This window comes from Abrus precatorius, unplaced genomic scaffold, assembly GCF_003935025.1.
Source record: "Abrus precatorius isolate BTA unplaced genomic scaffold, Abrus_2018 Scaffold5, whole genome shotgun sequence".
NCBI classification, from domain to species: domain Eukaryota; kingdom Viridiplantae; phylum Streptophyta; class Magnoliopsida; order Fabales; family Fabaceae; genus Abrus; species Abrus precatorius.
This window is the reverse complement of record NW_020874395.1, coordinates 2219891-2239732: the sequence shown is the minus strand read 5'-3', so window position 1 is coordinate 2239732 and position 19842 is coordinate 2219891. Positions and strand designations below refer to the sequence as shown.

Sequence of the window (19842 nt, the reverse complement as noted above, 5' to 3'; positions counted from 1 at the left end):
GTCCATATACCAGTCAAATTATAAAATTTCTCCATTACGCTAAAATGCACCATCTTCTGAAATTCTGCCACAATAGCCTCTTTCATTAATTGCTCATCCACAGTGACACATCCTTTTGTCAATATTTCGATCTAGTGAGTTCAGATTTGATAATAAGAGGGTCATTAAATTGAGGGAAACAAGGCACATGGGAGGTGTACGAACACGATCGATGCTTCGTCCATTGTTTTTTATATTTATTGATATAAGTTCATAAACAGGCCAGACATGCAAAAATATATATTATATATAAAGTTGAACACAACCTAATTCAAAGCCTGAATCTTGCAATTTATAATCTTATGGAGTACTCAGTTACCGCTGATTAAGTTAATGGCAATTTACTTCTTTTTGTTTCACTAGAAAGGACACTTTTAAGTGTCACCTTTATATTTTTGTTGTATTGTTATATAAATATAAATACACATTCAATGCCAATTTTTAGTATTTTAAATAATAAATCTGTTGCGTTAATTTAAGCTAATAACACAGCATAAAATGAAAATTTTCAATGTGCTTTTGGATTCGTGAATTAAATTTAAATTTTAATAGTAGAATATATCTTCCTAATTATTAATCAATTATATAGATACTAAGACTTGCTCGTTTAGTCCTAGTTAAATAATTAAAAAAAGCAACTGTATTTTAACTAACGAGTAACCATATAAACCTAAAATTAAATAAATAAAAAATATTAACATTAATTCTTCAATCTGGTTTTAAAAATTCAAAATTAATATAATTTTTTCAAAATATATTTACTACATTGAAAATAAAAACATAATAAATGGATGCTTTTTTAAAAAATATTATTTGTTATACTTAAAATTAGTCTTTAAAAAAATTAAATAAATAAATACGAGAATGAAGTAGTTATGACTTCTTAACTTCTAATAATGCAAAGCTTTAATAAGCTCATGGACTAATTACTTTGGAATTATTTGTTTTACTTTCAAAAAAATGCTTCTTACACTTTATAACAAAAAATACACATTCAATAACAATAAATAATTTAGATTAGTTTTTACAAATATATTTCAAATATATTTAATACTTCAAAATTAATTTTAACTAAAAGATTACTTAATGACTTCCATTTCTTAGGCTTCATTTTACGCAAATTTAAGGTGCATATATTTCTAGATGGAGATAGCACAGCTACAAAACCCTTTTAATACACACAATAATGCCGGCTGAAGGAAGTTTTTCTTTTTCTTGTGTTTAAATACGCACATTCCCGTACAGATTTTGTTTTCTTCTTGATAAGTCAAATCCAAAGTCAAAGAAATTATGTATTTGGTTCCATTTTGATAAAGTACGTGACATCCAAGCAAATGAACAGAGAGGAGAAAGAGAATCCGAATACATGTTCTTTAGTAAAAAAAAGAAAAAAAAAACTAAATTTTTGTGATAATAGGAAAGTATAGTATTTGTGAAATTGTATGAACTTAGTTTGAGAACAAGGGGTGTTGGAATTTAATTTGCAACCTTATAAACATTGAAAACTAATTCAGAATGCGACATGAAACCAACAGCAATAAAGACCATACTAAATGTTTCCTTTATTGAGTTTTCTATGTACAGTGTGAACACAAGAAAAAAATTACTTTGAGGGGTAAAAGACATTCAATTCGCACACATTCTTGTCTATTATCAGCGATATCCAAACATATCCTTTACTTAGAAAAATCCATAGACTTTAGAAATTAACAGAAATATATTATATCAAGTCAAATCCAAACAAATTGATATGAACATTTGATGGTGGAAGCGACCAACCAGAGAACTGTTTTTCCACAGAAGAAGAGTAGTACCCGATATTGCTATCAGAGAATTACAATAACACACACTTCCAAGGAAAACAAAAAACCAAAAAAAGTCTCTGTTAAAGCATCAACAAAAACTACTATATGGAAACTCCACATGTTTCTGTGAGCATGTTCGCTTTTTATGGTGATGATGGGAAGAAAATCTTGAACCTTGGTTTGAGTTTGAGGAATATGCTGCCTATATGTGTCTCACACACCTTCACCTTCCAAACACGCCAATAAACCCTCTCATGTTTGATATTCACATGACTTTGTCACGAAAAAATTATGTTTATCTCTTTTTTTGGATCTTAAAATACTTTAGCCTTATAAAAAAATTATGAAAATTTATATAAAAAAGAGATAAACATAAATTTTTAACGCGACAAAATCATGTAAACATTCAACATGAGAAGATCCATTACCTCTCCAACATCAAAACATTGGGGAATCTGAAGGGGAGGAATTCACTAAATTAAGAATGCTGTTCCAATAGTTATTGTTATCTTCATAGAAATCGCTGCCACTGCCACCACCATCACCGTTATTAGACTCTCCACCACCCTCCGACGACAAACTCCGGTCATCGGAGTGTGTTTTAAGCAAAAGATTGGTGAACCCTTCTTCAACAATGACATCTTCATGTGAGCCACTAGCCCTAAGAGACTCAGAGGCCCATGCGCCTTCCATGGACATAGTTAACTCGTGCAAACCAGAGCTAAAAGTACTCATTGAACTTTCATAACCTTTCCACTCTTGCTCACCTTCTTCCTTCACAAGAGAAGAAGAATTACCTGAACTCCCCACAAACTCAATCATAGGCACTGCATTATTATTATTATTACTACTATTGTTATTATTTTCTCCTCCAATTCCACCACTTGTCATAGTTGGTGGTGCATTCTCAGAGAAAGAGAGAGTAGATGTAGGAGATTCAAGGTCCCCACTTATCCCAACAGTGCTTCCAATGCCACCATTTCCTTCACTTGACTTTAACCACCCTCCGTTATTCCAAGCCTTGAGCACATCAAGGGAAGAACGTGAAGGAACATGTGATGATGGTGGTGGTGGTTCTTGTTTGTTGTTATTATTAAGAACTGAAGCTGAAGTTGATGCAGATGATGTGGATGCAAATGTTGATGATGAAGATGCAAATGTAGTAGAAGAACTTCCAAGTTGTTGTTGAAGTGAATGTGAACGTAGTTTTGATTCTCTTACTAGTCTTGCTTCAGCTTCAAGGCGTGCACTTTCCCACTGAGCCATGTGGCTAAGGTTTGCAGCGGTTTTGGATTGACCATCACTAGAGAGAAGAGCATCATTTTTTGGCTTGTGTGTCACTGGGTCAATCCCCATTTTTGTTAACCTTTTCTTAAGATGTGTGTTCCAATAGTTCTTGATCTCATTATCCGTTCTCTTTGGTAAGTGTGTGGCTATTGCCGACCACCTGAGTACAAGGACAACACATACATAATACAAACACACCACAAAAGCCAATGTTAAACCCTAGTGTAATCCATCTACTATACTAAAAGAGAGTAATTTTTGTTGCTCTTAGTTAATAATTCAATATTTATATAGTGCAAAAAAATGTGACTTGATTTATGAGAGGAAAAGAAATATTCATAACAGGGTACGTAAATCGTATTCATATCATGTCTGAGAGCATTAGATAATCACATGCATATGCGGCATATTACTTTTGAGTAGCAGAAGATATTATATTCTTTTGGCTATTAAAGATTCACAGATTGAATAAAATTGGATGTCAGAGAGAAAATTTAAGGAAATGGCAGAAAGCACAGTGACTCAAAATTATTTGTTGGGGAAATGGGTTGGAATAGTTGGGTGAAGAAATTGAGAGGCCATTGCATTTAAGACATACTGCACAGAGCAAGGGAATTGGAAAAGAAAAGAAATTATAGCTCACATCACACACGCAAAATGAATGATGCATAGTAAGTACGCAGGGTGAGAAATGGAAATGAAATATCAAGTTGAGGTGTTAAAAATAGTGGCATAATTATAACTATTTTGATTTTTTTGGTAATAAATTTCCAAAAAATTGTAAATTAAAATATCTGTAGAAGGCAAAAATATATCACTTTCAAATTTTAAAAAAATAAAATTAGTGCATGATGGGTCTTGAATTTTGAATACATCTGCACCTGAGTGTGTACTCAGAAGAAAATGAAAGGGAAAACTATGACATAAATGACTTAAAATTAAGGTTAGGCAAAAGACTTAATGTCAAGCATATATATCATACTAAGAACTCAAAATAGATAGATACCAAACCTGTTCCCTAAGAGAGCGTGGAGTTGAATGATGGTTTGCTCTTCTTGCAAACTGAACTTTCCCCTCTTAATATCAGGCCTAAGATAATTGGTCCATCTTAGTCTGCAGCTCTTGCCACATCTCTGAAGTCCTATTTACACAAATAGCACAAACACTTACAAAAGTAAGAACTACATTGCAATATTCTATACACATGTGTACTAAATTATTATTATTATCATTATTATTCACAACATATATAACATATCAAACTAACACACACAAAGAAAAGTACCAGCTTTTGCTGGCAAGGCACGCCAGCTTCCATGACCATGTTCTTCAATATAAGCTAAGAGCTTTTGATCTTCCTCAGGAGTCCATGGTCCTTTCTTTAAACCCACCTTGTCGCAGCATGGTGATCGTCCCATTTGTAAGTGCAAACACTAAAGACTGTAGAACCTTTTCCTCTTATTTATATAGCACAAAGCAAGAGAAGAAAACTATGGAGAGAGAGAGAGAGAGATAGAGAGGGACATGAACTTAATTATAAATGAAGAGATGGGCAGAGAAGAAAGGTCAGCGGCATAAATGGGATAATAAACTAAACTAATTAAACATTACTGTGTATATGTGTGTGGACTATGCATGATTACAAGAGTACCCTTCACTCTCAACTCAATTTTCTATGGTATATTCCACCATGTCTAATTGGCTGCGAATATTATATTCATGCAACACATGTTGATGGAAGGATAAACGAGAGATATGAAAATGAAGGGATTAAATTGTCTTTTTATTAGCATATCTTACTTGGGGTAGAATTTTGAACCCATCGACAACAATGAGCTACACCAAGTTATAGCTAGCCATAATTTTTAAGTGATACGTCACCTTGTATTTATGGCATGGCTAGGGCCGGTTTTTAATTATTCATCATATGGGTCCATCCCAATTTTTTTCTTTTATCTATATATCCATCAATATCAGTTGGAATATATTTATTTTTTTCCCATGATGCTATTTACAAGTTATTCTCTTTACATCATCAAGCAAATGTTATTTTAATTATAATATTAATAATAATAATAATAATAATAACATGCAAATAACGCACCTCCCTTTAATTTTCGGAGCATAATGACGAGATAATTGATTTGACGAAAACTTTTAAATTTTGGTTAGATTCACTAAATTTGTATAATACATTTTATAATTATCTAAGAAATTTTATTAAAGTTGATAAAATGTCTAAACCATTCGAGTTACTCAATTAAGCTCACTCAAAGTGTAAGATTTAATAAATTTGATGTTTGAATAAATTTTAAATTTTTTAAATCTAATTTGTGTGGATTTTTGGAATAAATTTAAGTTAATTTAATTTGTTTAAATATAAAATATAAATTTGAGCAAATTTAAATTTCTAATTTTATCTACCAAATAAAATGTTTTTTGTTTTATCAGGAAACTTTATGTCACAGCTCTCTTTTTTAACACATTATTTCACAGCTCTAATTATCACCAACGGCTAGAAATGCATTGGTAAAACTGGGATTACGAATGGCCAAAGTTATCAGTAACAAGTTAAAATGAATTATTGATAAATCTAACATCATTAATTTCCCGAAAGATAAAGACGCTAAAGTTATTGATGAAATAATATACTAGGTCCTTAAGTATAAAGACAAATTTTGTAATTACTGATGGATACTTACCAACAATAATAATAAAATATGTATTGTTTACAGTCTTGGGCCATTGGTAATGATAATCGATAATTCACATTTAAAACCTCTCAGCATCCTTACTTTCTTCATTTTCTTTCCTGTTCCTGTTTTCTTTTTCCTTAAAATTCTCTCAATTGCACAAGTTTCTTGTAATCAATCTCCATTTCAGTTATTTGGGTTGTTTTCTTGATATTTGTCAAAAATCATATAATTTTTATGGTTAGTAAGTAGTTTTAAATGCCCCCAAATAATTTATTTTGTTTGCAATTGAACATTAATATTTGATTCCTTGTTTTCATTCAGGTTCTCCCATTCCTATCTCTCAAGTAAATCCTAAAAATCACATTCTGTTAAATTATCAATATAATTGTGTTGATTTTGTCTATATGGTATCTTAATGTAATATATATTATGTTATGTATGATCAACAGTTCACTAAATAAAGTGTCATATACTAATAGTTTAGTATTAAATTGGCTTGCATTGAAATAACTTTTTCTTATCTAAAAGAAATTCAAATTTTATATATATTATGAGTTTACATTAACAATAAATATATTATTTTAATATACAATTTGATTATAGTAAAACTTTGATATATGATACTAGTACATCAATAATAATAATATCTATAATAATTTTTGCTAATAATAAATTTTATATAAGATAAAAACTATTTATACTAACAGAGATGATCTCAGTGCTTGACATTTTGTCCGATACTGTACTAACATTATTTTATAGTGGGTGAAATCGTAGATGATTTATATCTTATGTTTATTTAGATAATAGTTCCCTTACCTGTTGGGTTAGTTTATTTTTTATTTTTTTGCTAATTAGGGGTTAGTTAATTTTATTGTGTTGTAAATTTTGTTACTATATATTAATTCAAACAACTCCATTCCTGTTAATTAGTTAATTGAATAATTTTAAACTACTTCTACTATAAAATTGTTTAAAAATTTATTAAAACTAATAATTTTCCATTTATTTTTTAAGTAAAAATTAAATATGTAAATCAAAATAAAATTTAATTAAAATTATAAAAATATGTGCTTAATTGAAATAAATTAGTAGAAAAATATGAGTAGATTAACTAAATGTTGATATATATAAAAAAAAAAAAATCAATTTCAGAGTATAAGGTCGAGATTTGAGACCAAAAATTTTTCAATATGAAAAGAAAATTTTTTATTGTAAAGTTAAGTCGTAGCTTGAGAATGACTAAATTGATGGTTATAAGATATTTACTATGAAATTATATTATATCTTTTTTTTAACCTTGTTCATTTTATTTTAATTTTATGTTGTTTTATTTTATTATTATTTGATATATTTATAGTAAACTAAAATTCATTATTGACTATGTATCATATGATAATAGCTTCTTAATTGCTCGACAGCCTACTTGGTAATAACGTTTTAATTTAACAATGGTCGATCCTTCAATAGAATCTCTTTAATTTTCCAACCAATATATGTTTATGAATTGTAAATACAAAGAAAATTATCTTTTATTAACAGTTTAATATTAGACTAGTATCTGTTAGTATATATATTTTTGGTATAAAAAGAAACTACTAGTATAAATATTATGATTTATGTTAACAATATCATTATACTAACCAATAATTTTTTTGGTAAAAATATTAATTTATTATTAATGTATCAAATATTAATGTAATTTATTATTTGTTAATATAAATCATCAAAATTTATGTTAACAAATTATTTTGTTAAACAAAGATCATACTAATAAAAATTATTCCAACATTTAACATTTTTTAAATAGTGTGTTAACCGTAATCTATTCATCGATGATCTCATATTATCGACAAAATTTAACCATTATCGAAAATTTTGGCTATTGATAATGATTGATTTTTCAGTAATGAGTTGAAATTCACATAAATTGAGCTCAGTATGATGTAAACTATAAACAATTCTTTCGTAGTCACCTAAAAAAATTGTTTTTATTAAATTTACAAAAGAATTCATGAGCTATATTGAGTCAAACTACTTTTCATTTGATAAGACTAAGCTCAACTTGTTAAAAAAAATGAACTTGTTTTCTTAGTTCAAGTCTTTTCTGACTGAGGTCCGTGACAAGGAGTTCAACGGATTATAGGCTCAAATCTTATATTTATTAATATTTTTCTTTATTTATATATTTTAATTTCAAAAAGTCATAATAACATGTAAAACAAATCAAATACATAGATTTATAAACATTTATTAAATTAAATGCATAAATGTTATTCAAATAATTTTTGTGCTTTTAAGTAAGTTTGACCAAAAAGTTGAGTAAAACATAATCTTGTCAGTCCTATGTGATGCTTGAAGAATAGATTATTGATATCATAGCAATGAAGAATTGCTGCTAGAAATTGGAGATATCCAATTGAGGTCGGCTACAAACCTACAAAGAGAGCAGAAGTAGTCCCTTCCGATTCTGATTTGTGTCTAGCTGCTACTTACTGAATCACTCATCACTCATGTAATCTCTTATGTGTTGTTGCATTAATTTATGTTCATTATCTAATGGTACATATACACAGTCCCAATCCGAAAGTATCTCTGATTAAATGAGCTACATTTGGTCTAGCATTAGGATCACAAGAGGCAGAAGCCTATCTTGTTTTCTAAGAGAAATATTGAATAAACAATTCTCTAATAATACACTTGTAAATGAGCTTACATTAATACAGTATTGATGTTACTTTTTTATAAAACAAATTGCTTTTAATCTTAACCAATATAATTAACATTCTATATAAAAAGTATTCAACATTATTTTATAAAATCAGAAGATATTATTAAAAGATTGAGAATTATTAAATTCACATTCAACAATTCATTGAAGCACTTAGGCATACTATTAAGGGAAAAAGCAGATGGCCTAGCTAAACCAAGTCGGCTTCCAATAGAGAGCTGGTAATGGCTTTTAACTCATAAATCACCAATTACTCAGATCAGAAACTTGAGCTGCCAAAAAAGGGTGGCACATTATAGTGGTGGCTGTGGGCAAGGTGATTTCATGAAGAACTTTAGTAACAAAAGAAGGGTGAGGGGCATTTTGGTAATTAAGGAGGGAAAAAAAGCAATTTATGAGGGTGGGGCTATAGGGTTGCGGAAGGGTATCTTGAATGATTTGGTGCATGAAAAGACAAAAGAAGGGTCCCGTGATGAAAAAGGGCTAAAATAGAAAACTTAAATGTGCGTGCTTGTACGTGGTGTGAGATGCAAAAGTCTCATTGATCCAAGACTCATATTGGCTGCAAGAAGGACAATGGGGACACCCTCCTTAAATTTTCTTTGATCGTTGCCAGCTCTAAGCATTGTAATGGTCCAGCATAGCCTTAATGAACCCATTAAATGTGTGACTATTACACTTGTCAAAGTGATACAAGTCCCACATGGTTCTTATCTGACAAAAAGAAATGAAAATCAATTCATCAAATATCAAACTTGTCATCTTCTTTACTTTTACCCACATTAATATGGTATTTTTACTTTCCAAATAAGTTTCATAAGCTCAGAGAAAAACAACCATAATGGCAGCATATATAAATAGACAGAGAGAGAACAAGATTGTGTACTAAAGATAAAATAAATATACCAGTCCATGACAGTACTTGTGTTCGTTTAATTTATAGATGAATAGAATTATAGTTTTGATAAAATTAATTTTTACCTATTGAATATAATTCTAATATATATATAAATTAATTGACATTGCATATTATTTATTAAAAAAGTAAAAGAAATACTAGTTTTTCAACTATAAAATAAACAAACCACAACACTTGGTAGAATAAGAACTCTAATATTTAAACCTAACTTTAAGATCACAAGTTAACAAGTTACAACGAAACTTGCTCTCAATTGAGAGAAAGGTGTCAATTTAAAAATAATATATATATATATATATATATATATATATATATATATATAATTTTTATTTTTATTTTTTTTGTATCTACCATTGGCATTGATCCCAGAGTGCTTCACTGGAGATTGTGTTAAAATCAATATTCTTTATCGATCACAAAATAAATATTTGAAAAGAATTGGGAAGAACCGCAAGAAAAATCGGTAATCATGAATTTAAAAAATATATATATTCAATAAATTCTTGTGGGGGTACAACATCGGTTAAGGTTTTCTAATTTTTTTAAAAAAATTTGTAACCAAAAGTTGCCTAAGACTAAAAGGACCTGTTTCATGAATATAAAACCTAAATGGAAGTGTAGCTTTAAATCTTAAAGTCGGTACTTAAGCAAGATAGATAAAGAAACTAGTGATCAACGAACAGTGTTCATGATTATACATGTGGAAAAACCAAGCTATCGATTTCAATCATTTATGAATATGATGGGAATGCAAAAGGAAAAATTAAGCTTCATTACACTGTAGGGGTCAATTAGGCAGGAAAAAATAGCTTAGGTGGGTCATGAAGTCATTCAATGACTGATCAAAAGTTAATAAGGTAGCTCTTATTTCTTTTGAAAGGTTTATTAGTGTATGTGTACGTATTATTATTGTTCATAACTCGTATAATAGCACCAAGTCATTAGCAGAGAGGTCCTTTTCATAAGAGAAATTTCTTCCAACAATGTCATAATCATCATCTGGTGACACCGACTTTTGAGGGTTTTTAAACTAAACCATGAGTAGGTTTGAGCCGTTGCTAATTTCACGATCATGAGTATGATTATCTACTTATTGTGTTTCTAAATTCAGAACACATGCGTTGAACACACCTAATTGCATGTACTCAACATATGGAAAATGATATCATATTCATGAAAAAATTGCATGCTAGCTAGGGTTCAATTATAAAGCTTATAGGTGTCCCTGAAATATGTCCATCCTAATGAGGGACTAACTTTTTCAATGTCACCTACAAATTTGTGTTATGGTGATAGTGTGATTCCTACATAACGTTCTTTAATTAAATTGTTTTAGCTTATATAGCAAAAGGAATCGACGAAACTCATCTGAGTACTAATCCATTTTGTTAATTCTTTATGTTAATAGGTGTTCATAGCCATGAGTCAAAACCTTTTAGATTAAACATCTCTTTCCCTACCAAAGTGAGGCAAGATCCTATGCACGTAAGTTTAGGTAAATTTCCAAGCACCCCGGAGAAGCTCCTTGCTTAGGTCAAATCCAGTATTAGAAGTTATCTTGGAAAAATAAAAGATATATATATATACCAATTTCATCCAATAGCAAAATAGACTAGCTATACCTAGTATAACCCATTCCACTTGTTCTTGATATGGATAAGTAAAAGGCATTTAATTTTTTTAAAGTGAAAAAAATATGTAAACTGAGAAAGTAAAGATCCATTATCATTAATTAAATTAAATTAAAATATTTTAATACATAATTGATTTTAAATTAATTAACAGTAATTAGTATTTTATTTATTTATTTGTTTGTTTGTTTCTACTTTAAACATCTTTTTAACTTAAAGAAACCACATCCAACTGAAAGAGGGTGTTAGGTAGTTTTCCTTAATGTCATAGGTTCTAAAAAATACAGGCCAATATATAATATAAGTTATAAATGAAAACAAGGTCACTAAAAAAGAGAAAAGTATCAGAATAAGCATGGTCTTCTTTCACCAAATGATTACTCATTTATGGTTGAATCAACAAAATCATAATCTCAAGATTTTGATTCCAATGATATGTAATCATACTACCTATATAAAATATTAAGGTTGCATTATTTGTATACTTCTGTGTTCGTGTAATCAATCCAATTTCATCTCACATCTTAGTCCAAATTCAACCACCAATTCCTCATATATATATATATATATCCTATCTTTCCACGCCAAAGACCACTCTCATTGCACATGCATTACAAATATTTTGTTGCTAGATTTCACCAATAAAGCAATAAACTTCAACATCACCCTCACCTGAAAAATGATAAAATAAAATAAAATAACCCAAATGCAGACACATCACGTAAAGAGGTACAATAATATAGCTTTAACTTGATTTTGTACCTGTATTCCATGCTTTCATAATAAGGTTAGAATCACACAGTCAATTGCATGAAGCACATTATGCGTAGCTTAGAAAAATAATCAAATTTATTTAATATATGTTTATATTTATTTTTGTTCGGAGGTGCATGTGTTCCCTTCAGTTGCTTTACCCACCCTCGTTGACTTGGTTCATGATAAATTATAGCAGATGTATATATGGTTTTGCTATGAGCTTCATAGTTTATAGATATTGAATTTTCTTGAAAATGGGTTTTTAAAATTGCCCAATCTTCTTTGATCTTTCGTTTTGGTACGTTTTGTTTTGTCAGAAACGGTCCTCTTTTTGTTTCTGTTTTTGGTTCTCTTTTAAAGTTCAAAGAAATAGCTATGAGGTCCAAACATTGTTTTCTAAGCCCATTCTATCAAAACTTCATATTTTTAGCCCAACGGAGACCCAAAACCTCAATGTAAATATTTATGGTTTAGCCCATACAAGCGGCGACAAAAAAAATTCATAGCCGATAAATATCTTTTCTATTTTATTTTTCAAAGACTGTGATTTTTTAACATAAAAAAAAACTGAAACAATTGTTTTAAATTTATTTTATAGAAAAAATAAATAATTAACATAAATATTTTAAAATTGAAAACCGCGCAAAATGGCCAAAGTGTTTGCATTTCTGATAGAAGATCACTATTGGTTGCTTGTAAAGTGATATAATTTGTTTTGTTATGTTACTTTACAAAGTTTACACTTTCAGACAGTAATAATTTTAGGTTTGTGATATTTTGTAACCAGCATAAATTAGTGGTACGGTTGAACATGAAAAGCATATAAACTCCTTTTATTATGAACCTTTGCTTCAATTTAATTTATTTTGTATATTTTGAAGTATATACGTGTCTGTCTGTCACTCTACTTATTTATTTAGCACAATAAAAAATCAAAATTTGAGATTATATTTAAATAAAACAATTTAATTACTTATAAATAGTTGAATAGTCAAAATGAACTTATTTTACTTTTAAAAATCTCATTAGATATGCCTTATCATTAAACTATAACACATACACTCAATTAGTATCCACAAAAATGTGTCTATAATGGGTAAGGTTTTTAGGCATCAAATTAGTTTAGATACAAGTTTATGTAATTATTCATAAAATTTTGCTAGTTTAAGTGCGTATAAATTTTATAATATATATTTTTACTGGTCTCTGCATAATACTTATTATATTTTACAATTAGAATTTAATTATATATATATATATATATATTAAAGAATTATTAATCTAATTCACATACACAATTGAATTTTTTAAAGGCTCTGTCACAAGTTACTTCCAAGAGCATTACTTAATATAATCAAGCATTGAAAAGAATATTATTTCGTTGAAGACAAATTATTTATACTATTGTAAACTACATAATTATAACTCTCTTTTATTTTATTTTTTTCACATCAAATTCTATACATGCTCACTAATACCTTATACAAATTTACAACATCAGATCATTGGAATATTATGTACTACATTCTTATAAAAATATCATAATATAAAAAAAGATGTAATACATCATCATCTTTGATATCCCACAAATTACAAACTTTCTATAGAATTATCAATTTGCATTTGGTCAAATTTCTCTACACTAAAACTCTATTAAATAATAGACATTACATGAATATCACTACTTTTATTGGTACCTTAACTTTCTAAATTTTGCATAAGGTATGCACTAAACACAAAAATTAAAGTCTATTTACATTTTTTAATTAAGTTATGTATTATACTTCTGATCAATATGTTCAAATTAAATTTTCATCATTATGTTAATATTAAAAACCATTCATAGTTTTTTAAAAAAATTGTTAGATAAAGATATTATTATAGAATATATTCAAATTAATTAAAAAACTAAATGTGGATAATCGGTTTGAATATTTCTATATAGGTATCGAATAGTTAAAGATACAAATATAAAAAATTATTATTTTTGTATAAGTGAGTTTAAGTACATATTTTTAAAAAATATAAATATAAATATAGGTAATAATATATCCTAATCTAACTATGTTTATTGTCATCGCTAAAAAAGGAATTGAATCGTGTACCCTCATTTCTCTTAAATGTTTGGTGCCTGGTTAATGTAATATATAGTTTATCTATCACTATATCATAAATTTCAGCGTTTAATTTTAACAAAAAGCCCCTTTAAATTTGTTTTTCTATCCTTATTACGTCAAGTAATTTTGTCTACATCGAATATTTAATTTTATCTTTTGTTAACTTTTTATTTCTTAATGTAAATTGAAGTTTAAATTTTAACACTTCATATCAATAAGAATGATGTATTTCGAGTTTAATAATATATGCTCATAATTTCATATTTTTAATATAATATTATTTGAAATAACAAAATATTTATTATTGATAATAGCAACATTTTTTATTTTTAAAATATTTTTATTTTAAAATACCCGTAGAATTCATAAAGACTTGCTAATTATAATAAACTACATATAAATCATATTGAACACCCATAATAAAATACAAATTCCTCCACGACAAATCGAGCTCCTCCTCCATGTTACGCACGGAATGTAGAAGTTTCTCTATTACTTACAAATTTAGGTTTACAATTTATGTATAAAGTAAAACGTTGGAATCAAAGAGGACCAAACTAAAAACCCCATTAATGGCCGAAGATACCATCTCGTATTTGCCCTTTTTGATCACACGGAACATAGATGTGCTCAACCATTTTTTGAGGATTTCTGTTGTGTGCACTTTGCTTGAAACAGCTTTGGAAAAAACAAATTGAAAAGAATGTTACTTCAGCATTTTAATGGAACTCACTTGTAAAGAATATCAGTTGAGCACAATTCATGTGAGATTGTATTAGCATACGTAGAATGAAGTATGTATTTGTTTTTAAGCGTTATTTTTCAATCAAAAGTAGAGTTTTATTTTGATAACATGAATCTAGATAAAAAAATATTGATATAAATTGATCTTTGTCAGTAATGCAAGTTTTGGCTTTTTTATATAAATAATATAATTTTTAAAACTATTTCTTAAAATAAGTTTAATTAAAAATTATTTTTCTGTCTTAGACTTTTTCTTGTCATATCAACAAGTGTATTGAAAATTTACATAGATACTACTTTTTTATTATTTTTTAAAACAGTATTGTACATATCAATACTCACTCGTATGATGATATGTGTCAAGCACAGAATGAGTATATTTTCTTTTTAAACTATAGTGCTATCGCCAAGTTTAAGACAATAATGCTATTTACGTATTAAGTACAATATTAAGTAAGATGTTAACACATGGTATATATTTAAAAAAATTTAAATTTAAATTTTAAGATTATAAATTTTAAAAAATAAAATTAGAAATTGTAAGAATTTAATTTTAATTGTAAAATTAATAAAAAAAGTTGTGATAAATTTAATTGATATATTTTTTTTATAAAAATATAAATTAAATTTATAATTGATTTAATATAAATACTTAAGATTTAAATTTAAAATCCTAATTTAAAAAAAATTAAAATTATGAATATAAAAAATAATTAAGATTATCTTTAAAATAATTAATACTAAAATTAAAATAAATATCTTAATTATTTCAAAATAAAATAAGGAATAATAAATTATAGTATTAATTTTTAGTAAAATAATTAGTTAAAATAAGTTTAGTTAACATAACATACATAAAAATAAAAATTAAATTTATAATTTTCTACCTCGTTAAAATTATAAATCTTTAAAATACTATTAGAAATTGTAAGATATTTATTTTAATTTTAGTATTAATTATCTAAAAATAATCTTAATTATTTTTTATATTCATAATTTTAATTTTTTTAAAATCATGATTTTAATTTTTTTAAATTTAAATCTTAAATATTTATATTTAATCAATTATAAATTTAATATATATTTTTATGAAAAATATGTCAATTAAACTTATCACAACCTTTCTTACTAATCATTAATACTATAATTAAAATTAAATTCTTACAATTTCTAATTTTATTTTTTAAAATTTATAATCTTAAATTTTAAATTTAAATATTTTTTAAATTATTTTTAAATATATGTCAGATATCAATATCTTGCTTAGTATCGCATTTGATACGTAGACAGCATTATCTTTTCAAAGTCGGGAATAATATTATCGTCCAAAAAGAGAAAATACTAATTCTGCACTTGACACATGTCATCACATGGGTGAGTATCATTTTGATATATGCGATACTATTTAAAAAAAAAAAAAATAGTATCCCATGAACCTCCAATACATTTGCTGATATGGCAAAACAAATTTCAGATAGAAAAATAGTTCTTAATTAAACTTATTTTAAGAAATAGTTTTAAAAATTATATTATTTATATAAAAAAGCCGCAATTTTTTATTATCCATGTGAAAGTAAAACGAACAATATTTAGGCATCTAAAATTTGTGTCGTTGAGAACATTTCAAAGACTTGCTACAAAGGTCCAAAACAAATTAAAATGATGACCACCTTGTAATGTGTGGTTAAGAAGCAAGAAATTAAGAGCATTGCTAATATAGGAAACATGCATAGCAAAGTGTCACTACACATTAATGTAAGACATTGGTCGACAAAGATAATGAAGAGAAATAACAGTGTCCAATTGGGTGTATCTGCAAGAAACAAGAAATAAAAAAGTAAAATAAGGCCAATTTCATACATACTGTATAAGGAAACTTGGTTTCTTTTCTTTTTAAGAAGTGGCTTAATAAAGAAAGATAAGTTTGAAGGAACTTACTTTATCTTATGAATAATTGTCCTAACTTCTTAGTGCATATGCATGTATCTGAATTCATGTATACACTTAGTATCTCTTACACTCACCGACAATATAATTTAAAAATGAGTCACAAGATATATATATACGGTAAACACTCAAATTCATCCTAAAAAATCTCAATTTTTTTTGTCCGTAGGAAGGGAATACAGATGTGATAATTCTTGTTTCTCACAAGCATGCCATCATAACTTACTATTAAGCTATTAAAAAAAATTAAATACTTAAGCATGTTTGATTTCTGTTTTAATAATAATTTTTTATTTTTAAAAATATAATACAAAATAAAAAATTATTTTTAAATCAGAAATCAAACATCTTCTTCTCTTACTTTTATATATATATATATATATATATATATATATATATATATATATATATACATACATATACTTTAATTCCTAAAAATCATCAATATTAACCATATTAATCCCTTTCAAAAAATAATATAACTAATATTTATGATTTCTAAGCACTAATATGAGATTTTAGTATTTTCTAAAACTCTTTGATTATTAAATTTCAAATTCTTTTAATCGAGAGTATCCTTATCTTTTTCATGTACAAAAATCTATCTCTTAATCTATCTATTTCTAGATTGTATTGATGTTTAAACTTATGCAAAATACGGAATAATCACCAGTTACCATATTATGAAAGCCTAGTTGGTTCATTAACTTGTCCAATTTTAACAACATTGGGACCGTACATAGACATCTGAAGTCTTTATAACTCAAGTCATTATTTGCTCCATCTTCATACATCACATTCATCCACTCTTTTAACTACAAGTTTCTACAAAGCAGAATGTATCATAGGAAGGGAAAACCGGGCCTAGGAAACAATTACCTACAATAAACAGTAGCATTAGCATGATCTAACCTCTCTACAGTCATATTTTTTAATTATTAAATATTCATATGAGTGCCTATATTCAATTCCCCTATTAAAAACAATAAAATTAATTCCTAAGTCACCACTAGGGACTGTCTTTTATAATCATTAGCAGTACTAACTAAACAAAATTATAATTGGATGAAACAACTAAATTAAGGTACTCGGTTCAATATACAGAAACATATTTAGATAACTTTTGTTTTTCAACTGCTAATTTGGTGGCTTTGCCTTGAGTTTTGCTTCTGCCTACGGCTTTCATTTGTTTTTGTCAATATTCACTCACTAATCTACCGAATAAGTTAACATTCCAATTCATTAGGGGAAATATTACTCTTTAAATTCAAAGCTAAAATAATTTCATTTGAAATGAAATATAGTTTCGGTCCTAACTTCTAATTTTAAAGAAAATAAGCATTCTTGAAAAAATTGGAGAATGAGGGAACATAAAAAAATTTACTACTATAAGGAACTATGTTTATAAAACTATCAAGCCATGATACAACTTTGGAAAACTATAAAAAAACATTTCCTGTACTTTATAGGATGACTGAACTTAAATGTTATATATTTACATGTATACTATTATTACTATTAATCCCTAAATTTTCTTTTATTTTAAGCTTCATAATATCCTCCCTAAAAATTCCACAGGCCTCCAGTATCTACATGTCCTACAGAAACTGGTGAATATTCCTGATTCCCAAATGATCTTTGAAACATTTCGTTGTTGTACATCACATAGGACATGTCAACATCAAAGTCTTTATCCTGATCTTTCTGAGTTTTCTGGCTTGTACTTGATCCATGGTTTTCAATCAACATCCTCAACATGGACTGTTCCTGAACCATGAAATAATCTGAATTCCAATCTTGGTGTGCAGTTTGTGTGGATTGGTGGGACAAAGTAGGGGCAGTTTTGGTATAAGTCCCTGAGGCAGGGGAAATATCAGAGTGGTTTGAAGAATATGAAGATGCCAACTTAGGAGTTTCAAAGCTATTATCTATGTCATTATGTGTCCTTTGATCCTCACTTTGATTTGGATCAGAGAAACTGGAAACATGCGATGACTCTTCCATCACAGTTTTTGTTTCGTAGTTGTTGTATGGAGAAGAATCCATCAACGAAGGCATGTCCTTTCCAAAGGAGCTGAACCTCACCAACCCAGAAATTTGCATTTTCTTTCCAAAGTTAATCTTCTGAAAAATCCTGCATATCGCCCAATCACTCTGAAAGGAAACCAAAACAAAAAAACAACCATATTAACAAACATTCAAACTCAACTAGTGAAATAATAGAAAACATAAGCAAAAGCAGAAACAGTAGACAACAACTTTGGGACAAAAAATGTTGTCCCATTAATTTTTGTGAAATATTTTTTATGAGTGTATATAAAAAAGATAAAAGTTTAGTTAGAGATAAAAATAATTGTATACAGTATCGCAAACATACAGTGTTCAGATAATAGAACTGAAATAGAAAAGAGAAAAAAAACTTTACCATAGCCTTTTGGGGTAGATTATGCATAGGATGTTTATCCTCTAATCTGTATTCATGCATGACCCAATTTGTTTTTTCACCATTTGGAGCTCTTCCTTTGTAGAAAACCAGAGTTTTCTTCATTCCAATAAGTGCCTTTGCCTTGTATATCTCTTTGTCTTTGCCTGTGGCCTTCCAATAGCCAGCACCAGTGGCCCTATTTGTCCTAAGACCAGTTGGGTATTTTTTGTCCCTCACACAGAAAAAATACCACTCTCTTTCACCCATCTTGGCCATGCCTTCATTGAAAAACAATAAAAAAATTAAACCTTTATTTAATGTACCATAAATAAAAATGCTGAATAACAAAATATAATCATGGGTTATAAGACTCACAAGGCAAATCCCATGGTTCACACTTGTTCAAATCAGCCTCACCAATTGCTCTAGCACAGAAACAGCTATCAAGAACCTTCTGTGATAGGTAGTGAGTTATGAGTTCTTCATCTGTTGGATGAAACCGGAATCCTGGTGGCAATTCAAACTTTTGATCTTCCATTATACCTCTGAGATTGTTCATCTGTGTTATCATCAAAGAAACAAGTTAACAACACATGAGAAGACCCATCAGTTTCAATTTGTGATTCTGACGACAAGACAATCACTTTTCAAACATTTGACAAAGGAATCAATCAACACACTCAGGATCTTAGACACACATGAAAGATTAGAAATTATCTTCATAATTTTTTGTTCTTAATTATTG

At 28.0% G+C, this 19842-nt stretch overlaps 2 protein-coding genes across 2 annotated transcripts; both read right to left on the bottom strand.

The window, feature by feature from the left end:
* Positions 1–1588: 1588 nt before the first annotated feature.
* Positions 1589–4619, bottom strand: LOC113866944 (transcription factor MYB106-like). The gene is made up of 3 exons (XM_027501760.1): positions 4417–4619; positions 4143–4272; positions 1589–3291 (listed from the first exon to the last, which is right to left on the bottom strand). The coding sequence occupies exons 1-3, from the start codon at positions 4547–4549 to the stop codon at positions 2283–2285; spliced, it is 1272 nt and encodes a 423-aa protein (XP_027357561.1). The 5' UTR covers positions 4550–4619; the 3' UTR covers positions 1589–2282.
* Positions 4620–18235: 13616 nt separating this feature from the next.
* On the bottom strand, positions 18236–19632 carry LOC113867791 (NAC domain-containing protein 100-like). The gene is made up of 3 exons (XM_027503266.1): positions 19473–19632; positions 19098–19375; positions 18236–18826 (listed from the first exon to the last, which is right to left on the bottom strand). Exons 2-3 carry the CDS (start codon positions 19371–19373, stop codon positions 18236–18238), a joined length of 867 nt encoding a protein of 288 aa, XP_027359067.1. The 5' UTR covers positions 19374–19375; positions 19473–19632.
* Positions 19633–19842: the final 210 nt, after the last annotated feature.